This window comes from Carettochelys insculpta, chromosome 2 (assembly GCF_033958435.1).
Source record: "Carettochelys insculpta isolate YL-2023 chromosome 2, ASM3395843v1, whole genome shotgun sequence".
NCBI lineage: Eukaryota > Metazoa > Chordata > Testudines > Carettochelyidae > Carettochelys > Carettochelys insculpta.
The window spans coordinates 121,261,317-121,288,003 of NC_134138.1; the positions used below are offsets into that span (position 1 = coordinate 121,261,317).

At 46.2% G+C, this 26,687-nt stretch overlaps 1 protein-coding gene across 2 annotated transcripts in view; it reads left to right on the forward strand.

The window, feature by feature from the left end:
• The window catches only part of GMPR (guanosine monophosphate reductase), a 49,472-nt gene that overhangs the window by 9,745 nt on the left and 13,040 nt on the right, over positions 1-26,687 (forward strand). For both annotated transcript variants that reach the window (XM_074987649.1, XM_074987650.1), the window contains exons 5-7: positions 7,616-7,697; positions 14,853-14,959; positions 20,258-20,300. In XM_074987649.1, the coding sequence (XP_074843750.1) occupies positions 7,616-7,697; positions 14,853-14,959; positions 20,258-20,300 (232 nt within the window). The remainder of the gene's footprint in view (positions 1-7,615; positions 7,698-14,852; positions 14,960-20,257; positions 20,301-26,687) is intronic.

Consider the following 26,687-nt stretch of genomic DNA (forward strand, 5'->3'; position numbering starts at 1 on the left):
CCTTTCTGCCTACGTAGTGTCAAAAAGCAGCTAACACATCCAGCCTGCTGCTGGCCACCGCTGCAACCCAGCTGCCTCCTGTCCCTAACTACAGTGTGGGCAGGAAGGGGTTACACCCTAAGAATGCATTGTACACCAGGGTCCAGAACAGGGGCTTCAACTAACCTGGCCAGAGAGGTGGCTCAGCAAGGGACGGAGCAGCCCCTCACTTCTTAGGGCAAGACATGGAGGAGGGGGTGGGTGAAGTGGCAAGCTAAGCTCCTATCCCAGGGCCTGCTGTGGGGCCTGCAGGCTCAGAATTTAAACAGGCTGGAAATCACTTCACTACTGGCACTCCAGAGCTTAGCTGAGGGGTGGAGAGGCTCTCTGTGGGGCTTTGTCAGAGCCAATGGGGGAGGAAGGAGCCTCCCAACCAGACTGTTGGTTAGCTGAATGCTCTGCCCACGGGCTGGTTCTCCGCACAATGCTGGGAGCGGAATATGCCCCTTATGGGTGTGTGTGCCAGGTGGGGGTATGGAAAAGCAGCAGAGCTGCTGGGTGAAGGGGCTGAGCAGGGATAAGACAGCGAGTGGGGGGAAGCATGTGAAGGCTCAGGGGCTGGACAGCAGAGATGACACGTCACAAACTGCTGCCTGGCACCTAGCCATACTCACCAACCACCGTAGCTTGCAGCACAGAGCTAGTGCTGGCCAGAAACAAGACAGAGGGTTGGGCACCGCTAGCCAAGGGCTGGCATGCAGCAGGAGCTGTGCTGATGGACTGACCAGGGGATTGGCCAACCCTGCATGTGATATCTTTTCCCCACCACCAGCCTTGCATACCTATCCCCATTGTTAGCCACCGGGCCTCTCCCCCAACTCACCATGGGTGGATGGCTGGCTGGGAAGCAGGGATCTGGCCAGCAGTAGGACCCACCTGTAGTGGTAATGAGAGATACAGAGCATAGGGGACAGTTTGTCAGATTTTATGAAAGAAACCAAGATACCTGCAGGAGGGCTTAAATATAGGATTGTCCCTTTAAATACAGGATGTGTGGTCACCTGCCCATATGTGCCAGGGAGTAGGGAACTTGTGAAGAACAGGGCACTCTGCAGAGAGTGTTTGTGTTCTCCTGATAGCATGATGCCTGCAGCAGAACCACAATGATTCTGCTGCCAGTGGTCCTCGTCGGCCAAGAAGCAGGAAGGCCTGACTTTGTTTCTTTGACAGCAGCAAATACTCTGGTATTAGAATGATCAGCCAGCTCTTAAAGCTATTGGCTGTTCTTCAAACCAGCACAAAATAAACCACTTGCCCAGGCAAGACCGTGTGCCTTGTATGAAAGAAGGGCAGAGCTCCCCACCACACCCTTATAATAGCTGGAAAAAAAACCAGGTCATAACCAGCTGATCTTGCTTGAAGCAGAGAATGGAGCGGCAAGCTCAGGGGAGCCCATGTTCTTCCCCCACCCACGTGGGACAGCACCACAGAGGACAATAGGACAGGGAGGAGGGGAAAGAACACGAAAGAAAGGAAAAGTGACTCAGCTTTCTTGGCTGTGGCAGTCTGGCTTGTTTTAAATGGGAGGATTGTGGTGGCCGCCCATGGGGACCTGGGTAAGGATCATCTAACAAACAGGCCCTCTGCCCAAGTGATGATATATGATGCATGTGTGATTTTCAGCCCTGCCTTCTTTGTGCACAGGCAATTCTCAGTCACTTTTGTAGGTGTGGGGTTGTGCAAAGAAGGCAGGGTTGGGCTCTCAAGGGACTAACTTCAGTTTTTGATTGAATCTCTTTTTAATTTGATGAATAGCAAAGGAGTAGCTCACGGCGTTATTATTTATGTTCTCAGGGTATAGAGAGACCCTAGCTGAGATCTGGATCTCACTGAACAAACAGATAGGAGACAGTCCGTGCTTGGAATAGCTTACAATCTAAATAGACAGAGAGAGAGCATAATTTTTTCCATTTTGTATTGGAAAACAGAAAAACAAAACATAAAAATGGCTGAACACGGTCAGACCAAAGGTCCATCTAGCCCGGTACCCTGTCTTCTGATTGTTGCCAATGACGGGGGACCCAAGGGGAATGAACAAAACGGGTAATCGCCAAGTGGTCCATCTTCTGTTGCCTATTCCCAGCTTCTGACAAACAAAAGCTAAGGAAAATTAAGTGACTTGTCCAGGGTAACACAGGAAATCAGTGGCAGAGCAGGAGTTGAACCCAGATCTGAGTCCCAGTCCAAATACTTCAAACATATCTTTTCTCAATTGCCTTCATACTCTCTGCAGTTTATCTGCTGTTGTCATTAAAATGATGACAATGACAATTATAAATCAGGTTTTAGTAACAGCCCCACCTGTATAGTCCTGGCTCATTCTTTCTGAATGTCACTAGCCTACATGAGGATGACTGCTTCTCTGATCTCTCGCGCAGAGATACAGCTAAAAGCCTGTGAACAAATGGAGGGTAATACCTCCCTCTTAAACGCCTCCACACATTCCTAACCCATCAAATGCTTGGACAGCCTGCATAGTCTGTGATTCACTTCTCCCCTCATTCTCCAATTAGTTTCTTCAAACAGCCTTCGTGCTTCTGCTTTCCCCCTGCCGTGTTCTCTGTGCTCATACGTGCTCAAAATGAAAGCTCTGGCCAGGAATATGAGGTCTAAAAATACCAGCTTGTGCTAGTAGTTGAAAGTGACCCCCAGGAGCTTGCAAGCCGCCCTGTTCGCTCTCCTCAGAATGACCCCCACAGTTGGCTGACACGAGGCATGCCGCTCGGAACTGTAACATGAGCCAGGGTCGCAGGGAATGTTTGTTCCCTTGGAACATGAAATAGGTTCAGCTGCGAGTCTATAGCGTGCTACGCAAAGCCCCTACGAGTGCTACCCTGTAGATTCTGGGGCTTCTCAGTGGCCTTTGCCCTGCGGGCTGGTGGAAGGATGGCTGTTGTAATGGGGTTTGGGAGAGTGGAATTTTTACAAGATTTGTTTTCTGATGGGTGAAACTGGTCCTGCACTGGGGCTGGAGGGGTTATGGCAGTGCTCTTAGCTGCAGCAGCCCTGCTCCACCAACACTGCTGGGTATACTCCAGTTGCCACAGTCGTGGGTGGTGAGTGAAGGCCAGGCTTAGGGAGGCATGCCCCAGCTTTCCCCTTCCATGCCAACTGTCCCCCAGGCCTGCACCCCCACCAGCCAAGGCTATCGCACCCTCCCAGCCCTCCTGCTGCCCTCCCGCCCCAGCTCGCAGAGTGAGGCAGCCTTTGTTTCCTCTAGCCCCAGTTCCCAGAGCAGCCTGGCAGCTGCGCAGCCCTGGCCCCAGCCCTGGGAGCAGCTGGGCAGCTGTGGCTGCAGGTCCGGCCCTGGGAGCAGCTGGGCAGCCACGGAGCTGCAGCCCTAGTCCTGGCCCTGGCCCCACCCCGGTTATGGAGCAGCTAGGCAGCTGCTCTGGGTTCCAGCCTTCCCAGAAGGCTGGAGCAATGGTCAGGATGCAGCTGCACCACAGCTGGTGCCCCAGCCTTCCCAGCTGGGTGTGGGCAGGGCCACCCAGGTCCTTGTGGGAAGGCAGTGCCTTCCCTTGCCTCGATTACCTGCCGCCCACGGAACCAGCATGAAAGGGAGTAGCCCAGCTCGGCCTGACCAGACTGCTGAGTAGGAAGGACATGCTGCTTTAGCCCCTGCACTGGCTCAGCCTGGAGCCTGGGCCCCAGGAGTTGGAGACTGATGTCCAGGGAAGCCCTCAGACACCCGCAGATGCCCTAGGGAGAGTGCAGCTGGTATCTGAGGAGCTCCCACCACCCCAGAGACACCCCTCCAACAAAGGACACAGTAGAAAGTGACCCAGGGAGGGTGCGCAAGTGGTATCTCCCACCTGAATGAGAAAACATCTTTCAGTGGAATTCCCTGTTGACCCAATGATTGACCTCTCTGCCACTGTTGGGGCCCTAGGTCAGGACACAGTAGAAGAGGGTGGGCCTGGGCCCCCCAGCAAGCTGGGCTCCCACCCCAGCAGTAGCAACCCCCTCCTGTCCTGGAGTACTGGCCAATGCTCCCTGTAATCTTTTCCACCCATGTGGAGATTTTTTCCATCCATGTGCAGAATAAATTTTGTTAACACGCACTGAGGCATGTGCGAATGTACACCACCAGTAGAAAAACAAAACCTACCTGTGGGCACTCTGCTAATCAGCTGGGCAGCACTGGAATCTCTTCTGAGCGTCTGCACAAGTGCCCAGCTTACAGGGAACAATGGTACTGGCCATTGGCCCACTCTGCCTCGTGACAAGGGGCTGCTCTGTATTGACTCTGGCTACTAGGCTATGCTTCCCTGTGGCCCAGAGGAACCTCTGTCGACTCCAGATGTGCGTCAGCATGACTAGGATGTGTGGCACAGCCCATGTGATGTAATGGCGGGGGGTACGCTGTCAGTGCCCCACGCCCAGAGAGGAGGGGTGCATCCGTCCCATGACAGTTTTTATTATTAGTTTGGTGTGCTGTCGTCTTCTCCTTCTGCATACCTAGCTCTGTTATAACCCTCTTCATACATCTCAGAGCACTTAACAAAGCAGTAGCATAATTAACATGACAGCTAGAGACAGAGAGGGAACATGATGTGCTCTGGTTTAGCCAGCATGACAGGAACAGAGCTGCGAATAGACACTAACTCTCCTGAGTTCCAACCTAATACTCTCTCCAGTAGTTCTCACGGCCTCCCAGTATTAGGCTATCATTACAGTATATTTCTCAGCATAGAATCAGGAAGGAAGAGACTGATCCTACTCCCTTTGAAACCAACGTCAAAACTCAATGGTGGAAGATCCTGTCCTTACCAAGGGGAAGGGGAATCTAGTCTATTATTTAGCCAATATGTTTTTAAACATCCCAGATTATAGCAATTGGTCATTTCCTTGGCAGACTATTACACAGCCCCATATATGTGTCAGCCAGTTAGGTTTTTTTTTTTTCCTGGCATTCATCCTGAACTACTTTTTTTTTTTTAATTGTCTCCCATTACTCCTAATGATACCTGTGGGCACCATTCTAACTAATTCCTTTCAATCCTTGGTTTTTACATTAATACAACTAGACCATCTCTCCTGAGGTGTACATACTCAGCTCTTTCGTCTGACTGTGTTTGGTGAGTTCATTGTCCACAAAGATGACAGTTAGACTTGGATCTGCTTAGAATTTCATGGCTACCCCGATAGTCGTGGTGAGACTGTCTGAAATGGTTCCCTGGTGCATCTTGTCAAGACAGGCGTGGGTCTTGGACTTGGATTATAGGTAAGAAAGTAGGGATAGAGGAGGTGGTATTTCTAGGCACATCCTCTCACCTTGATCCATTGTCATGGCCCCTGTTCTTTTAGCTAGCTTTCAACTAGCATGATAGTGCTCCTACCTAACTCATTGTGAGTTAATTTAGTTCCACCTTTTGCCTTTATTACAACTCTGCAACCCATAAAGCACGGTCTGTGAGAAAAACCATGACACTAGGACCCATCACTTGAGTTCTACACAACACCCCAGTATAATCAAGCTATCAGGACTACCCCTGTCTGGAGATGAATTATTTGTATTTTCTAAGAGGCTGATCTTCTGCCCCACCACAGAACCTAGGACCATAGTGATGTGGTAAACTAGAAGAATTCTTTTGCCAACTCTGCCTCAAAGAATTTTCACAGCAAAAGCACTGCCACCCACAACTGCCACGGTGCCGCCAACAGTGCTGCTGGTTAAGTACCTTATGTGTTGGCTTGCTGACTATTTCAGATTAATTAATAGAGAACTGAAATGCATTTTAAAAAATAGTGAGGTACAAGACAGTGTCAGCAAACACAGAGATTGGACCTCATCCTACGTTCCTTGTGTGATTTCTGTTGACTTCAGTAGTTGCTGTGGCCAGATCAGGACTGAGTAAACACTGCGTTAGGACATTAGGATTTTGTCCCTAGTGTTCCATATCAGTGTTGCTGCAAACAACTGCTTTAGAAAGGCTCCTTATTTAGAGGTGGCATAAGTGGCTTTTTTACCTCTCGAACTCTAAATTCAGACCCTCCTTAAAGTGAACAACCCATAGTAGCACAAAGATTGCAAATGGATGATGCAAAGCATGCAGAAATCAGGGGTGATGCAAACAACATGCAAGAGCTGAACCTGGTTAAGAAAGCATGCTCATAGGTGTTAGCATATGTACTCTTTGGGTCTTTGCTTCTGTGGGAAAATTACTTGCGGCTTTGGCCCTTCATGAATAAATTATTCACTGGGAAAGAAGCAGGTTTGTTTTTTTCCCCCCATAGGGTGCAATAGGGCTGTAGCAACCCTCTTTTTTCCATTACAGTGCTATCACAGAGGACTTCCAAAGCATTCCGTTACCTTCCCCCATTCTGATAACTGCTGGTAATTTAGGAAACGTGTTTCTTGAAGACAAACCAGTGGCATATGGGTCCATCCAAAGAACTACTGGCCCTTGTTAGAGATAAAGATATTTTCAAGACAACTCAGTTGCATGCAGTAACGTCTGCCATAGCAAAATTCTGCAGGCCATGTACAAATGGTGTAGGCAGAAGTGCTTACAGGATTTGTTATTTGGAATCCTTATGAAATATTTGCAGCACTTCTGAACATGGAACAGAATCATCTGCAAACCTTGACTTCTGGAACTAGTATGGTAAATGCCAACCTTCTCTAATGTAGACCAGCCTGTAGTGAGAGCTTAAGATGTCTCTTAATTGTTGCCATCTTACTTGCTATTTCTCAGTGTATGGTGCTTGCAGTAAAAAATATGCTTCAGTAGTAACTTCATTTTAAGATGAGATAAAGACTGCTATATCAGGAAATGCTGTAGGAAAATTCTGTATATACGCATATATTTTGAAAGAGCAGAAGGTTGTGTTCTTCACTTTTTATGCACGTATTTAGCTTCCATTCTTCTGTTAGCTATCAAACCTTTTGTAGCATAGCTCAAGAAAGCGATACTCATTTAGGCTATGTCTACACTAGAAGCATCTGTCAACAGAAGTTGTTGTTGGAAGAGATGTTCCAACAAAACTTCTGTCGACAGATCGCGTCTACACATAAAACCGGTTTGATCTTTCAATCTGCTCTGTCAACAAAAGGGCCCCCCCAGTGCGTCTACACAGCTTTTTAGTTGACAGTTTCTGTAGACAAAATGTATTTGTCGACAAAACTCTCTGTTATAGATGTAGCCTCAGAGTTAGCCTGAGGTGCAGACTCACCCAGGAAAGTGGGAGAAATGACACTGCTAGGTGGTTGGTATCTGGGGTTTTAATGCAATCAACTATTGGAGAAAAGACCAAGAACAGAACTGAAATCTGGGACTTGTCTTGGATTCCAAATGTCTCTTAAATTCACAGATTTTTGGGCTAATCACTAATCTCATTTGAATCCAAGGAGGCACCTGTGCTGTCTAAGTTATTTGGCATGGACAGTGAACATCCACACAGAAATATTGTAGTGATAATTGAAGTAGAGTTCCTTAATGAGTGATGTTAACAGTTTGCCCTTCTGGGTGTATCAGGTAGTATAAGAACTGAATAAAAACCAGCAGTGTCATCATTATTTTCCATCAGGCTTTTAAATCTCCTGTATATAATAGTGTTGCTTCTTTCTCAGGCAGGTAACGTGGTAACAGGAGAGATGGTGGAGGAACTTATTCTCTCAGGAGCAGATATAATTAAAGTGGGTATTGGACCCGGTAAGTCAAATCTGTGTGGAAAGGTGAAGAAGTAAGTGGAAGAGTTGTTGCCTAAATGAAACTATTGTGTATGCCACAGCCACTCACCTGTCAACAGGCTCATGCTTTTAAAACATGCTTAAGCCCATTTCCAGAGACAATATGTGTAGGAGATAATGGACAGGATATATACATAAAGAGCCACAAGAATGAGTAAAAGATTAAGAAACAGTTAATAGTGGAGTTTCTGTGGGAGTTTGTAAATCAGAATTTGAGATGTTTTCCCTTCCCTTTGTTTCTTTTCTAGGAAAAGGTTCTAGTAAGAGAAAATGAGGGTGGTACTGAGTCAGCACTAGAAGTGACCCAAGGAAGAGAATAGGTAAAGAGTGGGAGACAGATACAGAAGCTGCAGGATGCATATCATCTTTGAGCGAGTATCTGATGGAAGCTATTTATGCATGAAAGGTCACCTGATAGTGCTCATGCTAGAGAAGATCTAAGGATTGGATGGAGATTATGGAATTCAGATGGGGATTTGAAGGTATAATGCAAGATAGGCACCTGACAACCAAAAGGGCTTGAAAGAAAGGCTGTCAGAGAAGGAGGGTGATCCGTGAAAGGAGGGCAACACAGGAAGAGACCAGCTAGTAATGGTGAAATCCAGTTAAGTAACAGGTTTGCCGGACCAAGGAATAAGTAGGAGAAAATGGAGTGGTGAGGAGAAAAGAAAGGAAGCCTGTCCCTGCAGAAGAGAGGGAGGAATGATTGAGATAGCCAGCGACCAGAACCTAAGGGAAAATAAGGATGTTGTACAGGGAACTGGGAGAGTATGAGACAGATTCATATCAACAACAGGATGAGAAGTGTCTTTGTTATTGGGAGCACTATGCTTAGAAGAATTGACAGAGTTTCATCAGGCCAGATCCAGAGAACATAAGTGTTGGTTGTCTGTCACAAGGGAGAATATAAGATGTGAATGTGAAGTTGAAGAGCATCTTGATGGGAGAGGGGAAACCGTAGCTGATTGCGGGGCAGGATATATGGCGCAGCTAGATTCCCATTGGAGAGGATCAAAGGTGATTACACTCAGCTGGATAACCATGAATGAATAGAACTTGTCAACTCTGGCCCTCCCCTTGACTGAGACTCCCACTTTAGAACCTCCTCTGAACCCCAACCCCCACCCCCATGAATCTGATGAAGTGGGTCTTTGCCCACGAAAGCTTATGATCCAGAATATCTGTTAGTCTGTAAGGCGCCACAGGACTTCTTTTTGTTTTTGAAGATAAAGGCTGCCTCGGCTACCTCTCTGATATTTAGCTATATGAAACGTGTCTGAAAATTGCATCCCAAGCAAACAAAATCTGGCAAGGAGAAGCTCCACACTCAGCTTCCTGAATATTTCACCTCAAATGTGGGTTAATAGGAGTAAGCAGAGAGCACGTAGGAATGGTAAAAAGAGGTATATCAACAACAAAAAAGCTACACTTTAGAGGTTAGAAAATGCAGGAGTGACGTAGAAGTAAATATTGATTTGAAGAAATGGGTCTGTCCCACAAAAGCTCATCACCGAATAAATCCTTTTATAAATCATTTTGTTAGTCTTTAAAGTGCTACATTGCTGCTGCTTTGTTTTTTTGTAAAAGTAAAGTCAAGCTGAATTAGCTCTTGCCAAGGGAATTTTAAAAACCATCTTATTATTTATCTAAATAAAAAATAAAAAAAGATGAGGCTGGGGTGTTAGAAGGGATATGAAAGAAATTAAAGATAATCTAGTTATGGGCCAGAAACTAAATTATTGCTTTTCTTTGGTTTTCAGTATGGTTGATAATATGGAACATGCTCATGAAGTCAGTAAAGCTGATGATATCTAGAAATGGATATTACCACATCTGATAGAAGAAAAGCTTAAAGGTCTTGATGTGTAAAAATTGTGTCGGGGGAGGGAGCAGATCATTTTCATACCAAAATTGTGAAAGAACCGGCACATGGGATTTCTATTCCAGCAGCAAGGGTTTTTAATAAATCTGTCCATTTGGGGGAAGTACCAGATGACTAGAGAGTAGCTAGTATCATACCAATATTGAAGAAATGGAAAAAAGCGATCAAATGCTTATAGAGCTGTAACTCTGACTTCAGTAGTACTCAAGCCACCTTAGAACAAATTGTGACAGAAAGACTAATTAAATTAGTGGAGGTTAATGATAAAGGGGATGTCTACCAATGGTAGATCATATCAGACTAACTCAGTTTTCTTCTTTGTGAAAGTTAACTGATTATTTTAGATAAGGAAAATGCAGTAGATGTAATATACTTGAAGGGGAAAAGGCAACAGGCTGGGTGGCAAAGTGAATTAGCAGAGGAGAGGCACGTTAGTACTATTGTTCTGCCAGTATTGCTCTTGGGACCAATCTAATTTACTATTTTTATTAATGGCCTTAGCAGAAGAAGTAGGAGCTACAGCTTGGCTGATGATACAAAGGTGGTAAGCATTGTTAATAGGTAGGCAGATTAGAATATTAGACAGGAAGATGTGGATGATCTCAAAGACTGGAGTAACAGAAATGAGAAGAAATTCAATAATACATAAATCACTTAGATCCAATAATAAAAAATCCTGCTACAAGCTGGGGGCTCATCTTTAGAAGCAGCAGGGGAGGCTAGATACCTGATTGTATTGGATGATTACAGGACGCCTATGAGCCACAAATACAATGCAGTTGTGAAAAAGGTGAGTGCAACCCTAGTATGTATCAGGTGAGGCATTTCCAATAAAGCTAGTTGAACCATTTTAGTCTGGCACTCTCTCATCTGATAACATCTGTCATCCGGCATGATTTTAGTTATCCAGACGACCACTTATCATGGATGTGGCTAAGTTTCCTGTGGTCCCATAACGTTTGTTTTCAGCCACCAGACTTGGCTCTCAGTGTTCTGTACTGTTACTTATCTTTAATTTATGCCTAAATGTCTTCTAAGAGCCCAGTAAGCAGTGGATGTGTTAGTAATATGCTGGACAATGTTGACCTCCTGTGGTCTGGTAAATTCTCTCATTTGGCACCAGTCAAGTCCTGAGGGTGCCAGATGAGAGAAGTTCGACCTGCATTAATGACACAGTAAAAGGCATTGCTATTTTGGAATTCAGTGTATAATTCTTGTCACCCATGTTAAAGGTAAATCCAGACTGTGACAGGTGGAGAGATGAGCTACTAGGATTATGAGGGGAATGCAAGACCTGTCTTAAGGAAGGCACTGGAGCTTGTTTATCAAAAAGAAGAGTGAGGTGGGATATAATTTTTCTCTGTAAATGTATTGGGGAAGATAGATGCCCGGGAGTGTGAAGAGTTAAGTCAAAGGCCAATGTGGGCACAAGAACAAATGGCTATTAACTGACCACGAACAAATTCAGGGAGGCAGTTAGGAGAAGCTTTTTAACTACCAGTGGGGTCCTGAACACTTCCTGACAGGAACTGTGAGGATAAATAAGTTAATTAGTTTAAAGCAAGAGTAAGACAAATTTATGAGTAGGACAAATTTTATGATAGAGTGCTGATGATGGTACAGGGTACTGCTCAGCAACCCTGTGGCTCATCACATGTAAACAAAACATCTATGGCTTATAGTCCTAAAAGCTCATGCTTCAGTGTTTCAGCTGCCCACCTGCAGGATTCAGGAAGGGACATTTCACTTGCTAATGTATTTTTATCTCCTTCCTTGGAAGCCTTGAAGATGGTCACGGCTGGTGATGGGGCATTGAATAGGGAGGGCCAGATCTTTGTGGTGGCACCCAGCAGTCAATCTCCCTCTCAGATACTTGTCCTTCTTCAAGGTCTAACTGATCACCATCTTTAGAGGCAGGCAGGAATTTCCCCCCAGGGCAGATCAGCTGTGACTGGGGCTTTTCCCCTTGTGTCTGCAGTTTGTTGGTGCAGGTCATTTGCCTAGATTCTCTGGGCATATCTCACTTGTCTCCCAGCCGTTGCAGAGGTCTTGAGCACTGCTGTACCACAGTCACTCCTATCCTCTGCTTTCAGCACTTAATAGTCTAGTCTCCTGTCCGCTGTAATACTGAAGTCTAATTTCAGTTGTTGACTTTAGAGTGCTGAGTGTGTTGGTGGCCTGTGGTATATAGGAAGCCAGACTAGATCCTTTCTATCCTTAAGGTCTTTGATGCTATTAGTAAGCAAGTTGTATGGTGACAGGAGCTCAGTGTGTTTAGCTTTAGCTTAACAAAAAAGTTTAAGGAGTGACTTGTTTGCAATCTCTTGTTATGTAGGTGGGGAGCAAAACTTTGATAATGGGCTCTTCAGTCTAGCAGACTGTGCAAGAACATGGCCCAGTGTCTGGAAGTGGAAGATGGGATGTTTTTTGAAAGATATATTCTAGTTCAAACAGAATTAGTTTGGGTGAGTTTTGTGGCCTGTATTACAGGAGGTTGGACTTGATCAGTATCCCTTAAACTTTTTTGAGACCACGGAACACCAAAAAATAATATTTTTATGTGGAGGACTTATAAAAATTGTCTTAAAAATTGTTGTCAGACTCAAAAAAAAAAACCCCCACCAAACAAACAGCAACACATACAGTAAAAACAAAACGAAGTAATTTAATCAGGTACCAGAGCAATGGGGAAGTAATGTTGTGTCTGGTTTTAAAAACAGAAAATACATACCCTCAGTGTGTTTTTCCAAACGCTCGCGGCTCACCTGCGAGTTGGAGCACCAGTGTTCCACAGTGCACGGTTTAAGAAGCATTGGACTAGATTATTCTGGCCTTGGAATCTGCTTCACTGTGTTATTCTGAGCTACACACGCGTGGGTGGTCAGAAGCATGGTGGTGTCAGCTCCACCGTCAACGGCAATGCTACGATCAGGACTGCTGCTGAGATGTGCTGCATCCTGTTCCAAAAAAGGCAGGCTGAATCATCTCAGTTAAGTCTCCCGAGGATACATTATTCACGGCAGGCACTCTTATTTCATCGCTTGCCTAATAAACATAGTGCAAATCACTAAATCATTTATAAAATTATATTAAGATCAGATTGCCTGCTTGCCATCTTCTTTAAATAGCTTTGAGATCTGTGGATAAAAAAGCACTGAGTACAAAGTATTAATATTTAGTGGTTGTAATAGGTATGATAATGGGTTCTCTGGTGCCCATCACTGCAGCACTTTCCAGGCTAAATTAAATCTGCGTGAAAGGCTCCCACAGGACTTTATGGAATGTTTTATTTTTCCTTGTTCCCTTCCCTGGTGTTGCTATCTGGATATGCAGCTAGAATTTCTTTCAGCTTCTTCTGTTTCCTACCCCTGTGTTCCTGTGCTCTGGCCGTTGGGTCTGTGTCTAAGGGCTATATTTACACTGCAAAAAAAAAAAAGATCAGTGGCCATGAGTTTCAAAGCATGGGTCAGCTGACTAGGACTTCAGCTATGGGGCTCAGAATAGCAGTGTATACATTTGGGTTCTTGCTGGAGGCTGGTCTCTGAACCAGCGGCGGAAAGGGGAGGTGGAGAGGAAAGGCTTTCAGAGTCTGAGTTCCAGCTCAAGCCCAGATATCTACACTGCTAGTTTTAGGGCCCACTCGCTGCTCTGGGTCTCTTTTTTTTTTGGCAAACCCTTAGTCAGTGGATGTTGGTTGTACAGCAAGGGTGTGCCTGGGCCCTTTTGTGTCTTCCCATTTACCTTCCTTGTCTCCTAGAAACCTGCTTTGCTTTTTAATAGCTACGATGGCAGACCATGAGAAAATACTCAGAGGTGAATATTCCAGAGCACTGAACAGAAAAGAGAAAAGCAACAAGTTGTTGCTCTAATAATACCTGTCTTTCATACAGCATTTGTCACTGGTAGCTCTCAGAGCACTTCACATAGAAGAACAGTAACAGAGAAGTGGCTGTGTTAGTCTGTATTCTAACAAAACAAAACAACAGAAATGTAGCACTTTAAAGATTTAGTTGGTCTTTAAAGTGCTACATTTCTGTTTTTTTTACATAGTAGGTAAGTGTCATTAGCCTCATTTTACAGATAGAAAAGCTAAGGCACAGAGAGGCAAAGTGACTTGCCCAAGGTTACCAGCATGTCAGCAGCAGAGCTGAGAACAGAATGAGCTCTTCTGAAACCTGATTTGGGGCTTTGTCACTGGACCGTGATGCAAATCAACAGGAAATGTAAAAACGGATAAGACTGGGCTCCATTTTGAAACTGTCAAATGGGCTGACCAGTGCAGCACTCCCTGATTAAAAGATTTGCAGTCAAGCACATGACAGGATCTGCAGCCAGGCACATGAAGTCTTTTAACTTGTGTAATAAACTCTGTGAACAGATAATTTAAAAGCAGCAAGTGATGTAATACAAAGGTTGGAGTTGTGTCCGGAAAAATAGGATGTACAAGGGCCGTAAGACACCTTATGTGCAAACAGCAGAGATAACAAAGTGTAATGCTACAATAAAGGTGAATCATGACAGAAGTAATTTAGTCTGTGGCATCTAAGTGAAGACAGTTAACAGTGAATGGTCCATAATATCGTCCGGAAGATTTGTCAGGAAAGACAGAGGCAGTACATCTTGGGAACCCCTGCCAGTGGTGGTGCATTTTGGGAGACAGAGTCTGATTTGGGAGCCTGCCCCCTAAAAGAAAATGGGGATATGAAGCCCCTGAACTACAAATCCCTTTAGATACTGCAGCAGAATCCCAATTTAGGTTGAACCTCTTTTGTTCAGCATCCTCTGGACCTGACTGGTGCTGGACGAGTGTATTTGCTGGACCACGGGAAGTCAATATTGTGTAGCACATTATCAACACTTCCACTGCTCACTGGGCTCTTAGAAGACATTTAGGGGTAAATTACAGCTACAGCACAGGACTGATAATCAGGACCATAAACAAACTTGGCCACACACATAAGCGATTGTCTGGCTAATTAAAATAATGCCAGTTTACCGATGTTGCCAGACGAGAGAGTTCCAGATTAGAGAGATTCAATCTGTATTTCAGTTCTCAGATGTTCTGTTTTGTGATGAAATGTTTAAAATTTTCAGTGTAAGGCAGATACTTTTTGTTAAGAAAAGAACTTGTTTAGGCTAAAACCCAATTTCCTGTTCAGGAAACAAAAGTCAACAGAAAATTTGCTACCTGTCCTGTTGTTTACCCGTGTTTGATCTCATTTTCTTTTCCCATAGGTTCTGTGTGCACCACCCGGATCAAGACAGGTGTGGGCTACCCTCAGTTGAGTGCTGTTATTGAGTGTGCAGACTCTGCCCATGGCCTGAAGGGGCATATCATTTCTGTAAGTGAGTACAGCTTGCCAATTACTACTTACTGGGAATCAGGGCAGGAATGCTCAATAAACAGCCTGGAACACTGAAGCTGATGAATAACCTCCTGTGACCTTTTGTCAACTCTCTTTTCTAGTTTTTAGTTAAAATGAGGCAGAGGTTTGCAATGGCCCAGATGATACCCAGTGCCTGCCAACATTCAGCGGGAACTGGGCATTAAATATATATTTGCTTTTGAACATTTCTTTCACAGCCTCCTACCCTTCCAAAGGACAATTAAAAAATTTCAAAGTCTGGGATATAAATTAACAGAATTAAAAGCACGCAAATAGTCTCAGAGAGGCTGTTAATCTGGAGATTCACAAATATCAAGCAGTCATGTGGCGCTTTAGAGACTAACAAATTTGTGGGCAAAACCCACTTCCTCAGAGGGAGTGCAAAACGAATGGAGAGATGAGCTCAACATTTGAATCCAGATCCACATTTCAAATTCCTTAAAGGTTTGGACCAGGTGTTCTGATTTGGGCCAAGATCCAACATTAGACTGGGGCCTCAACTCCAGGTTGTGAGTATGTTTTTTAATTAAACTCTTTAAACATTGCTCACTTGCCCCTTGGATGTGTCTACGTGATGAGCTGGGAGTGTGATTTCCATCTTGAGGAGACATGCCCACATCAGCAGAGTGCAGCTGCCACAGTGTGAGCAGCAGGAAGGCTACCTCCCCAGAGTATGTGCCCAGGGATGTGGCTGGGGAAGTGCTCAGAGTGACTAGTGCCTCCTGCCATTCTCACTGGTGACTACACTCTATTTTTAGCATGCTAGCTTGAGGAGAACTAGTGCAAGAACTCACACCCGCTACTCGGAACGACTTTTAGTGGATACAATTGGAGGCGTGACAAGAAGGAATCTAGTGTTTGGAAACCCTTTAATGGGGCTTTTTAAATACTTGGATGCTACTGTGATTGAAGTGCATTAGAGTCAAGAACAGTGGCTGGCCCAGACGCCCCTCCCTGTTATGACTATGTATTTCTATGGGTCTGTAGGACTCCATATTTAATCCATCTCATTGAGTTCAAGCTCAGCTACGTTCTGTTTAGCAAAGAAAGCAGAAATTCCCCTCCCCCACAGCCCCAGTATCTGGCACTGTACACGCTGCTTGGGATGGATCATTGCAGCTGGGTTCTTTCTGACTCCTGTGTCCTTACCAATAATAAAGAGTCTACAGGCTGAATATAGCTGTGAATTTTGTTGGCAGCCTATTTTTTAGCTATCTGTTCTAATATAACATATTCATGTGTATCACAGTCATCACTGTGATATCTATTTTCCAAAGTCCATTTACTTAAAATTGTTACCTTTCTTGTTAGCTCTCTCTCTCCCCTGTCCACAACACAATACAGGGCTTTATTTTAGTGTGAGAAATTTCAAGCGTATGTCCAAGGTGCACACTCCTGATACTGGGCAATTTTAAGAGTCAGAGCAGCTTCCAGTGTAATTTAAATTTGGCTCCTGTGTTATGAGAGCCTCCCTTGCCTGCCATATGGGCAGCTGCACTGCCTGGGAAGCCTCCAGCCTGCCCCTGACCAGCCCTTTAAGCCAAGGTTTGTGTCTAAGGGGGGAATTCCTGGAGGATAGTCTTGTGGCAATGTGCTAGAGCACCTGAACCACCTCCAGCTGGATCTTTAGGTTCCCGTATGTTACTGGAACCGAGTGTAAAGGGACTAGACTGAGGGTAAGAATCTCACCCCTGGCTCCTTAGCTGATCTGCAGCACTCAGTCAGGTATGGAGGGTGACTGAAAAACTGGGGTGGTATGTGCACATCAGGCCAGGAGGCTAAAGCAAAGGGTAGCCTGACGCGTTCCGAACCACCCAAGGGGTTTCATAGCTCTTCTTCTGAGACTCAGGTGCAGTACGTCACAGGCGAGGAATACACAGCTCACCTTAGCCAAGTCTGCGTCTGTCTGGGCGGCGCATGAGTGGGAGGAGCATTGGTAGCAGCTGTGGTTATTTTGCTGTCCATGAGGAATGTTATGCTGTTGCAAAGCTACGTACCATCTTCCTGAGCTGTAGGCAGTCGCCCTGGGTGTTGGGTCATTCTTCCTTTGGAATGGTTTCCTTCCACCTCCCAGCACTACTCGTGTTACGCTCAGGTTTATATTCAGCCATTCGGTCTTCATCCGTGACCTTGGCTTGGCTTTGTCACTGCTTCCCTACAAAGACAAGGCTCTTATAAAAATGGAACGGACCACTCGCAGCCCAGTGGTGGGGTCAGTGTATGAACTGAACAGGCCCCAGCTGACTTGCCCATAGCTGTGTGAGCACTGCGGTGGTAACTGGAGTTAAAAACCTGTTTACGTCAATATAGTGAGCAGCTGTGACTCACTGGGCAAATAGGTAGAGTGAAAAGGTCCCAGTTTTTATAGGGTGGGCCAAATTCATTCCCTGTCTACCAGCTGAGTTGCACCAGGGATGAAGTTTAGTCCCCCTATTTTTCTGGTTTTAACTAAACTTTAAGACCCATGATCCACAAAGAGGAAAAAAGGGACCACTGTCAAAAAGACATGAACCAGTTTTTGTTCCCCTCCTATTTTGTCTACAAGCCAGTTGTCTCTCTTTTCACTTTCCTTGCTGCATTAGCACACTGGTTGTATGAAGCTATAGGCTGAACTTCTCTAATGTGGAATTCTCTCGTCTAGTAACATTCATAATCCAGTTTGATTTTAGTTAGCCGGATGACCACTTATCATGGGTGTGGCCAAGTTTCCCGTGGTCTCATAAAGTTTGTTTCCAGCCACTGGTCCCAGTGCTCAATGTTCTGTGCTGTTATTTAGCTGTAATGTACACCTAAATGTCTTCTAAGAGCCCAGTAAGCAGTGGAAGTGTTGGTAATGGCTAGACAATACTGACCTCCTGTCTAGCAAGTTCTCTTGTCTGGCACCGGTCAGGTCCTGTCGGTGCCAGACGACAGAGGTTCAACCTGTACAGAAGTAAAATTCAGCAAAGCAGTTATTCAGCAGGGAAGTTCATTCTTCATGGCTTGGCTTGGGGTAAAGTTCCTGTTTCTTATGGTTGCTTTGTGCACAGAGAAGTAGGCATACACTCTCCTAAGCCAGCAATCTTGAAAATGAAGCTGAGGCATATATCATATCTGGCCCCACAAAGCATGTTTTCTCATGCTGCCCCATCATATGATGGAGACTCCCCTTACTGAACCATCATTTGCTCAGCAGAATGACTTAGGTACTCTTCACTCAGTTGCAACCACTCTATTTTGCCTGCATAACTGTGCCATTAAGTATGTACTGTTGTACTGTGTATGTTATCATGTGCCATAAGTATAGTCTTCATGAAGTATATCAGATGTACGTTTTTGCTGGTGCTATATGTGGGGGCTGATAAAACCACCACTTATTAAGTTTGCTTGCCACGTCCCATTATAACACTTTGTTTGCAAACTTTGCTAAACTTTAACTATTTGGAGGGAAATTTTCTGTGCTGTGGTTTGCAGGCTGAATTGTTTAAGAAAATTTCAGGCAAAATGGTTCAACCATTTCTGAGAAATGAGCCTAGGGGGGAAAAGATGCTTATTTCACCTTGTTAAAAAAATCTGGCACCCTTTCCATGTTGAAAAATTATAGCGGCCCCGTGCTTTGAATTGGGAATTCAAAATTTGTCAGGTGGGTGGCCTTTGTTGTAGGCATATGCCAGTTTTGTGCCCATGAAAGCTGCAAAAATTTGGCTTACTTATTATAAGCCTTTAAAAAATAAAATTTTGCACGTGCTTAGTGAATTATTCAATAAAAATTATAAACATTTTAATGGAGGTTTTAAGTCCCCATCTCCTCTGCAGGCACAAAGCCACTGAACAGGTAAAGCCCATAAACCCAAGTGCTCTAGTGTCAGTCTCGAAGCAGACAGTAACAGGCAAATGCTTTACCTTGTTCCTCAGAGGTGCTCTGTCCCCTTGGCTCTGGCTGGCTGTGAGAGGGGACAGAAGCCACATATGGGGCCCATCAGTGAGGAAACACTGCTCAGAGTCCAGAAGCGTTCCCTTATAGGAGCTGACAGGAAAAGGCTGGGCTATCTTAATCACTATCAGTGTGCTGCTTTTTATTAGCAACAGAGTGAAAACCCCAATCACCTATTCTCCCCGGGTACTCAAAGGACTATGATAGCAACTGAAGCCACTGGCTCAGGTTCCTCTGGAAAGCCCATAAAACACTTGAGTGCATATGCAAGGCTTATCCAGACCAACACTGCTGCTGCTGTGTGTACTAAAACACAGCAGAGATGGGGGTTTCTGGCTTTGCTCAGCTGAATGGGTCATACACAAACAAAACTGCTGCAGATGGGGAAAAAAGGGAGGTTAAAAACACTAAGTTTGGACCAGCTTGCATGCCAAAAATCACAGGCAGGAAACTTATTAGTCCTACCTGGAAAGGGGTTGAGCCTATAAGGTGCGCCCTCAGATCCCATACTCATCAATCAGAGCAAAGGGCATTTAGCATCTTGCAACAGGTGCTCCGCACGTTACAAGATCAGGACCTACGTTACAATACACTGCTGCCCCAGAATCCTTAGCTCCCGCTACCCCACTTATATGGCTTATCCCTCCCCATCATTCCACTTACTGCCACATTGCCTCGAAAACAAAACAGGCTTGTGCTTTAGAAAACCCATAGCACATGGTGAAGAACATGATGAGAGAATCTTGTGTTAGAGATTACCCAACTCATTTGTGGATCACTGTGTCAAAACACTATTTCTGCTAGCATGTTCCCTTCTTCTGTGACCCCCCCCATTCCCCCAATGTCCAGCAAATACGTATTTAAAATGTCTCCGTTAGTTTGAGATGGAGGTCAGTAGTAGCAGTGCTGTGTGCAACCCTTCAGCTGACAAGGCAGTGGCCTATGTGAGCTTGGAAGCCTTCCTTTATCAATTTTAATGCTTGTGGGATTTGCAACGGGGAGTGTACGTTTCTGCTTTCACCAGCAGTATCCTTAGCAAAATGTGGAACATAGTAAATAAGATATTAAAAAAATAATGGCATGACAAGCAATCATCTAGGTTCCTAAAAATCTTATCAAGTTATTGGGTCCTAAGTGCGCGCACACCCCTGTCCTTTCCACCGACACCTAATCATGCTAATTGTTGCCTTTGAAATTTCCATGCTGGTTCCTAAGGGTTTCTGCGTTATTACAAGTTTTGTATTGTACAAATGTTTGCTTTGTCGAATTAGCCTTGAGGGCGCCAATGAATGTGCGTTCCCTGCTGCTTACTGGCTTCTGTGTTGTTTTTTGTGTTGCAGGATGGAGGCTGTAGCTGTCCAGGAGATGTCGCCAAAGCATTCGGTATGTACACGGTGTTGTGTTGTGATTCTGAGGGACAAATTCATCTCCTTTGATGCTCCATTAACGTCTTTTAAGTTAGACTGGGCTGGGTTTGGCCTTAAATGTCTAATCAACACAAGGCTAACTTCATCCCTGGGTTAACTCCACTAAAGTTAATGTACAAAGTATGACTTTGGCCCTACATCTAATTTACACAGTCCAAATTGTGCAGCTGAAAGATACACACAAAGCCATCTCCTTCATAGAAACTAAGCCATTGTGGTGACTGAGGCTGGATGTTTATGACCTGCAGAAACAGTAGCTCAAAGATAAGGGTTGGTTACCACTAGGTTTCACTATTACTTCACTGAGATATTGCCATATCTGGCAAGCCTCACATTAGGCTTTGGTTTGGTTCCTGGCTGCGCCATGGGTGAGACACAAGCAGTTTCCACTGGCTCTTTGTTCTGCCTGCTGTTCGCTGTTGAGAGCTGGCTGACAAGTGAAGGTGCAATGCGTAGGCTGGAGGGAGGCGGTTGCATGGCTGAGGAGTGAGGATTTTATTTTTACTACAGCCACTGTAGCTGAACAAGCGTTCAGTGTATCTCAGTTTATTATGAAGAGATAGAGTTTGTTTTCACTTATATCAGTGGATTTGGTGCAGTTACTCCATCGCTACGCTGTGTGTGACTCAGAGCAGAATCTGCCTTATGTATTTTCTATTATTTTCAGAAATTACAGCTGGGGCCTAGCAGCAAGGTTGGTGTTAGTTCATGTTTGAGCTGGGCAGTCCTGATTTTGATGGGGCTGGGTGCATCCCCCCAGTGGGCTGGAAGGGTTTAAAGACACCCTGAAATACCTCTGAGAGGGCGTTACAACACGGCAATGCCATGGTGCAACAGGACAGCTCAGTGTCTCGTGGTTATGTCATATTGTGATGGCAGTGTCAGAGCACGGCCTTGTGACACAGTCTATAGCTGAAAAAAAGTTACAGAGAAAGGCAACAAAAAGTGTATGGAACAGCAGCTCTAGGAGGAGAGATGATAGACTTGGGAGTGTTCAGGCTGAAAAAAGAGACGATTCAGAGGGGCTGTGAGAGAAGTCTATAAAATTATGACTGGTGTGGAGGAAGTGACTAAGAAAGTATTATTTATCCCTTTGCATAACTCAAGAACTGGGGGGAAGCAAGGCAGCAAGTAGAAAGCAGGTTTAACGCAAACAAAAGAAAACGCTTCTTCACGTAACACATCAGTCTGTGGAATTTGTTGCCATGGGATGTGGTGAAGGCCACAGCTACAATGGGGGGGTTCAAAGCAGAGTTAGATAAGTTCCTGGAGGCTAGGCCCTTCTTGCTAATAACCACTAATGGCCAGGGATGTAACCCCCCTGTGCTGTGGATGCCCCTACATATCTGATTGCCTGAAGTTGGGCGTGGACAATGGGCGGTGGAACACTGATTGCCTATTTTCATTCCCTTTGAAGCACCTGGCATGGGCTGCTGTCAGACGACAATAGACTGGGCTAGATGGACCAGTGCTCTGACCCAATGTGGCTGGTCTTCTGTTTTTATATTTACCTGGCAGGAAATTTTCAGAGGGTAGAAATTAGAGGCCCAAATCAAAAAACCTCAGCTCTGTACCAACCCAAAGTTTGCGTGAGGCTGGACAAGTTGAAATCCATCTCTGACAATAAGAAAGAATTAAAGCAGGATCCTTGTGACTTGGGACCTGTACTCAGAAGGCCCCAGGGCAGGAGACAGACCCAGCACTCCTGCTGATTGCTGCCACCTGGTTACTATTGACTTGCTGCTTGGAACCCTGGAAGCTGTTACAAGGGCCTTGGATCAAGTAGTCAGTGATGTGACCTAGTGGGAGGGGCCAGCAGGTAGAACTGTGTGAGTCTGACATGGTCAGATGGTGGCCAGCCCAAAGTTGGGGTGAATCTGAGGCTGCTGTTAGTATACCTCCCACAACAGGAGGAGCAAGACTCCCAGCTTGCATGTGCTAAAAATAGTTGTGCAGAAAGCATTTAGAAGCTGCTGTTCAGCCTGGTGATGAGACTCCGAAGCCTGGGGGGAGCTGTCTGTCAGCCTGGCCTGGGAGACGCACTCCGAGATTGTATCAGTACACCCTGTGTGGCTAAGTCAGCCTGCTCACTAATTGGATTGGATATCTTGTGCGGCATTCCACTGTCAGTTGTTCCACAGTCACCCAGGGCACAGCTAGTGCTCCGCTCTGCCCGTGTCTCCGCAGCTTGATCTTGTGCAGTCTCCTACCCTGGTTGTTGTTAAGGACGTTCCAAGCTGAGGACAATGACCTCACTGCATTCCAGGCTGGAGAAGAAGAGACCTGGCCACTGGAAAAGCTCTTATTTCAATGGGAATCTTTCCAGAAATCCGAACAACAGGAAACGAGTTCAACGCATTTAACTGTTTGTAAGGTTCAACTCTGAGCCCAAGGAGTCGCTCTGGGCTGTCCTGCCTGGAGCAAGACAGTCTAAGAACCCCGTGGAAGTGCAGATGTGGGCATGGCTAGTCAGGATGTCAGACAGTCAAGCCCTCTTGAGTGAGACCCCAGATAGCTTCTTAAAGAGGCACTGCGTTCAGAAACCTGCGAGATTACAGGGCAGAGAACAATCCTACACAGGCAGCAGGCTGAATAAACAACTAGGCCTTGTCTATCTGTAACTGGTATTGTTCTGAGAGTGGTGAGGGTGATTGCCTTGTCGTTAAGAGATGGATCATACATTCTTTGATCCTACTGCAACAGGCACCATATAAAGAACCTAGAGTGATAGATCTATGTGTCTGTGTTACTTTAAAATATAGGTGCTTTTAAACAGTGTTATTAATGTTGAGTGTTGACCATGATCAATATCATTGGCTCTATGAAATAGTCAAGGGAGGAGACAGTTGCCAAACCATGCAGTGTACAATCTGAGCTCCTGCAGGCCCCTGGATCTGAATTTTTTAGTATGCACCCCCTATGCCTACTGGGCATTCCAGCAGAGTCAAGGGCTGATGTGAGTAGGGTTGCCATATTTGAACTTTCAAAAAAGAGGACACCCCTGAGAGGGAGTGCATCTGTATCAGTATCTACCAACTCATCTTGTATTCATGTACTGTATATACCAGGGGTCAGCAACCCTTAAAACGAGCGGCAAAAGCGGTACCTGAGCTGATTTTCATTGGCATGTCAGGCGGGAACTCCACCCCGCCTCTCCTCCCCCGTGCAGCCAGGAGCTTGCTCAAAGCCATGCCACCTGTGGTTAACAAAAGACCAGCTAATGCTACCAACCACCACCTAAATGGTAAAACTCTGCGTCGTCATTTATTTATTTATTAATGAAGCTGTTCTAAATAGGCCTTTTTAGTGACTTTAAAAAGTATCACCAGCACTTGGGCCATCCCTAGAGGTCAAAGGTCAGATTTCGGCATTCTGCCTGGGAAAAGTTGCTGACTGCTGATACATTAATACCGTGTAAGTTGGTAGATACTGGTACAGATATTGCTCCCTTTCACGGATGTCTTCTTTTTTTATATGGTAACCCTAAATGTGAGTAGATTTGAATGCAGGCCTGGGGCCTAATATAGACAAACATAACAGTCCAGATGTGCACCAGGCTGGCTGACCCGATGGTGGAAGTGGCAGCAGCATGGAGATCACTAGCATTCAATAGGTAATTATTGTTGAATGACATTGTGAAGGGAGCAGTGGAACAGGCACTTGCAAGAACAGACAGGCTGGTTGGTTGGGGCCTAGTACGAGGGAAGAAGCTTCAAGTGTAAAAGGGGGCCTGGAAGAAACCAAAAAAAGGGTGAGTGTGACAGAAGGAGGTCACGAGGCATTTAGGAGGTACCCAGCAAGGCACTAGGAAGAAAGTAAATGACGGGTGGTGCAGAGCCTTGTGGGTAAGGACAAGTAGACTAAAAGGCAAAAGGTGAGAATCTGTATCATAGTCCCGGGACGGCTAACCCTCCCCAAACCCAGGCTGTGAGGCCATCCAGGCTCTATGCCAAAACCCTGCCCTCACTCCCCCGCTACCTTAATGCCAGAGGGGGTGGGGGGCTCAGCTCCAGCCGGACATCTGAAGCTCAGGGCTCAGGCAAGCCAGTGGCTTGGGGTTTGGACTGGCAGCCACCGCAGCTCAGCCAGCTGGTGGCCCAGTGGGTCAGACTGAGCACTGGCCTGAGTGGTGGGGAGGGTGGGCTTGGGCTCCTTCGGGTGCTGGGGGGGCCTCCAGGCATGGGGGCAGGGGGCTTGGGTGGCAGGGGAAGGACCGGGGGAGGGAGGGCCTAGCTTTTGTGAAGCGGGGATCATATGCCACCCATATCTGATATGCCAGTGAATGGGTGCCAAGCATGCAGCGGTGTGATGGGGAAATGGCTTTGGCAGCTGCTGTTCACTTTGTCGGGACACAGGAAGCAAGCTGAGCACGTAGAGGGCACTACAGGGGAGGTGGGAAATGCCCAGCTGGGCAGAGCTGGAGTTTTAAAGCTAAGGGTGCAGAGGAAGATCAGAAATGGCTTGGTAACCTGGGAGAACAGCCTGGAGCCACTCACAGTCTGGGTGTGCACACAGAAGCTACGTCTACATGTGAACGCTACATTGAAATGGCTTATTTGGATGCAGCGACATCAAAATAAGCTATTTCGATGAATAACATCTACACGTCCTCCAGGACTGGTGCCGTCGACGTTCAACGTCGACGTTGGGCAGCACCACATCGAAGTAGGCGCTGCAGGGGGGCGTCTACACACCAAAGCGGCCCACATCGAAATAAGGGTGCCAGGAACAGCTGCAGACAGGGTCACAGGGCGGACTCACCAGCAAGCCGCTCCCTTAAAGGGCCCCTCCCAGACACACTTGCACTAAACACCACAAGATCCACAGAGCCGACAACTGGTTGCAGACCCTGTGCATGCAGCATGGATCCCCAGCTGCAGCAGCAGCCAGAAGCCCTGGGCTAAGGGCTGCTGCACACGGTGACCATAGAGCCCCGCAGGGGCTGGAGAGAGCGTCTCTCAACCCCTCAGCTGATGGCCGCCATGGCAGACCTCGCTGTTTCGATGTTGCGGGACGCGGATTGTCTACACATGCCCTACTTCGACGGTCAACGTCGAAGTAGGGTGCTATTCCCATCTCCTCATGAGGATAGCGACTTCGACGTCTCGCCGCCTTATGTCGATGTCAACTTCGAAATAGCGCTCGCCACATGTAGACGTGGCGGGCGCTATTTTGAAGTTGGTGCGGCTACTTCAAAGTAGCCGGCATGTGTAGACGCGGCGTGGGAGAAGGCTGAGGTGTTGGACAGGGTGCCTGAGGTGAAAGTGAAAAGTTGTGGGGTGGCGAAGAGGGAAGGAAAAGGGGATTTGAGGTGGCGGGGAAGTTTGTGGACAAGGAATCCAGTCTTCTTCATCACCTGTTTGCGTCACTGCACTAATCAAGGGCCTCATAAACATGAGTAGCTGGCTTCCGCAGCTTCTCCTGAGGTAGGGAAGTTTTAGCCCCTTTCACATGGGTGGTGGTGGTGGGGGGCAGGGTGGGGAGGACTGAGGCATGGAACAGTTAAACAACTTGGCCATGCTCACACAGGCAGCATGCAGCACAGCCAGAAGTAGCCTGCAGGGCTCCTAAATTTCAGTCCAGTGTCTCAGGCGCAACACTGGCTTCCTTCCACGAGGTGCTGATGGGCTGAGATAGGAGAGTAGAGCCTAAATATGAGGTAAGAGGGTGGAGAGGCTTTTTGTAGCTCTGCGCAGCGGATTTATCTGACAGAGGCGTCTTTGCAGTTTGTCATGTGCTGTGTAGCTGTGAAGCCTGATAATTCCCATGCAGGAGCTTTTTGAAAGGTGCTTTCTGTGTTGTTGCACATTCCCCTTCCCAACAAACGGGCTTTAGAAAAGAAACATTGGTCCTTGGAAAACAAAGATTCTAGCTGTCTGTGGTAGAGCGCAAAAAGCTTGGTTTGCAGTCTGGTGCCAGCACCGTTGGTTACTTTTTTAATTTGGCAGCTCTGGGTGAGCAATTCAAACAAACACAGCCCCCGCCGCAGCATGAAAGGGGTGGAAAGCCCTGGGCCTCAATTGCAACACAAAAGCTAAGCAGAACGTACTTAAAGCAAATGCACATTGGGGAAAAGCACATGTTAAAAGGGCTTTTCATGCTTGGAGCTGCAGGGTGGTAAGAAGAATGTGTAATTCAGCTAATTTAATTAAATGATCTGGAGGGAAGAGCGCCAAGTTCTGGGCGGGGTTTGAAGAAACTTTGCCCATCCTTAATAGGTGCCTTGGTGAGGAAGGTTTGTGTGTGTTTCACGTTGGTAAACTTTTATTCCAGTAACTTAAACTCCATCTCTGCCCCCCCAGGTGAGTAAGTGTTTTAAAAAAAATAGCAGTGAGGGAATCAG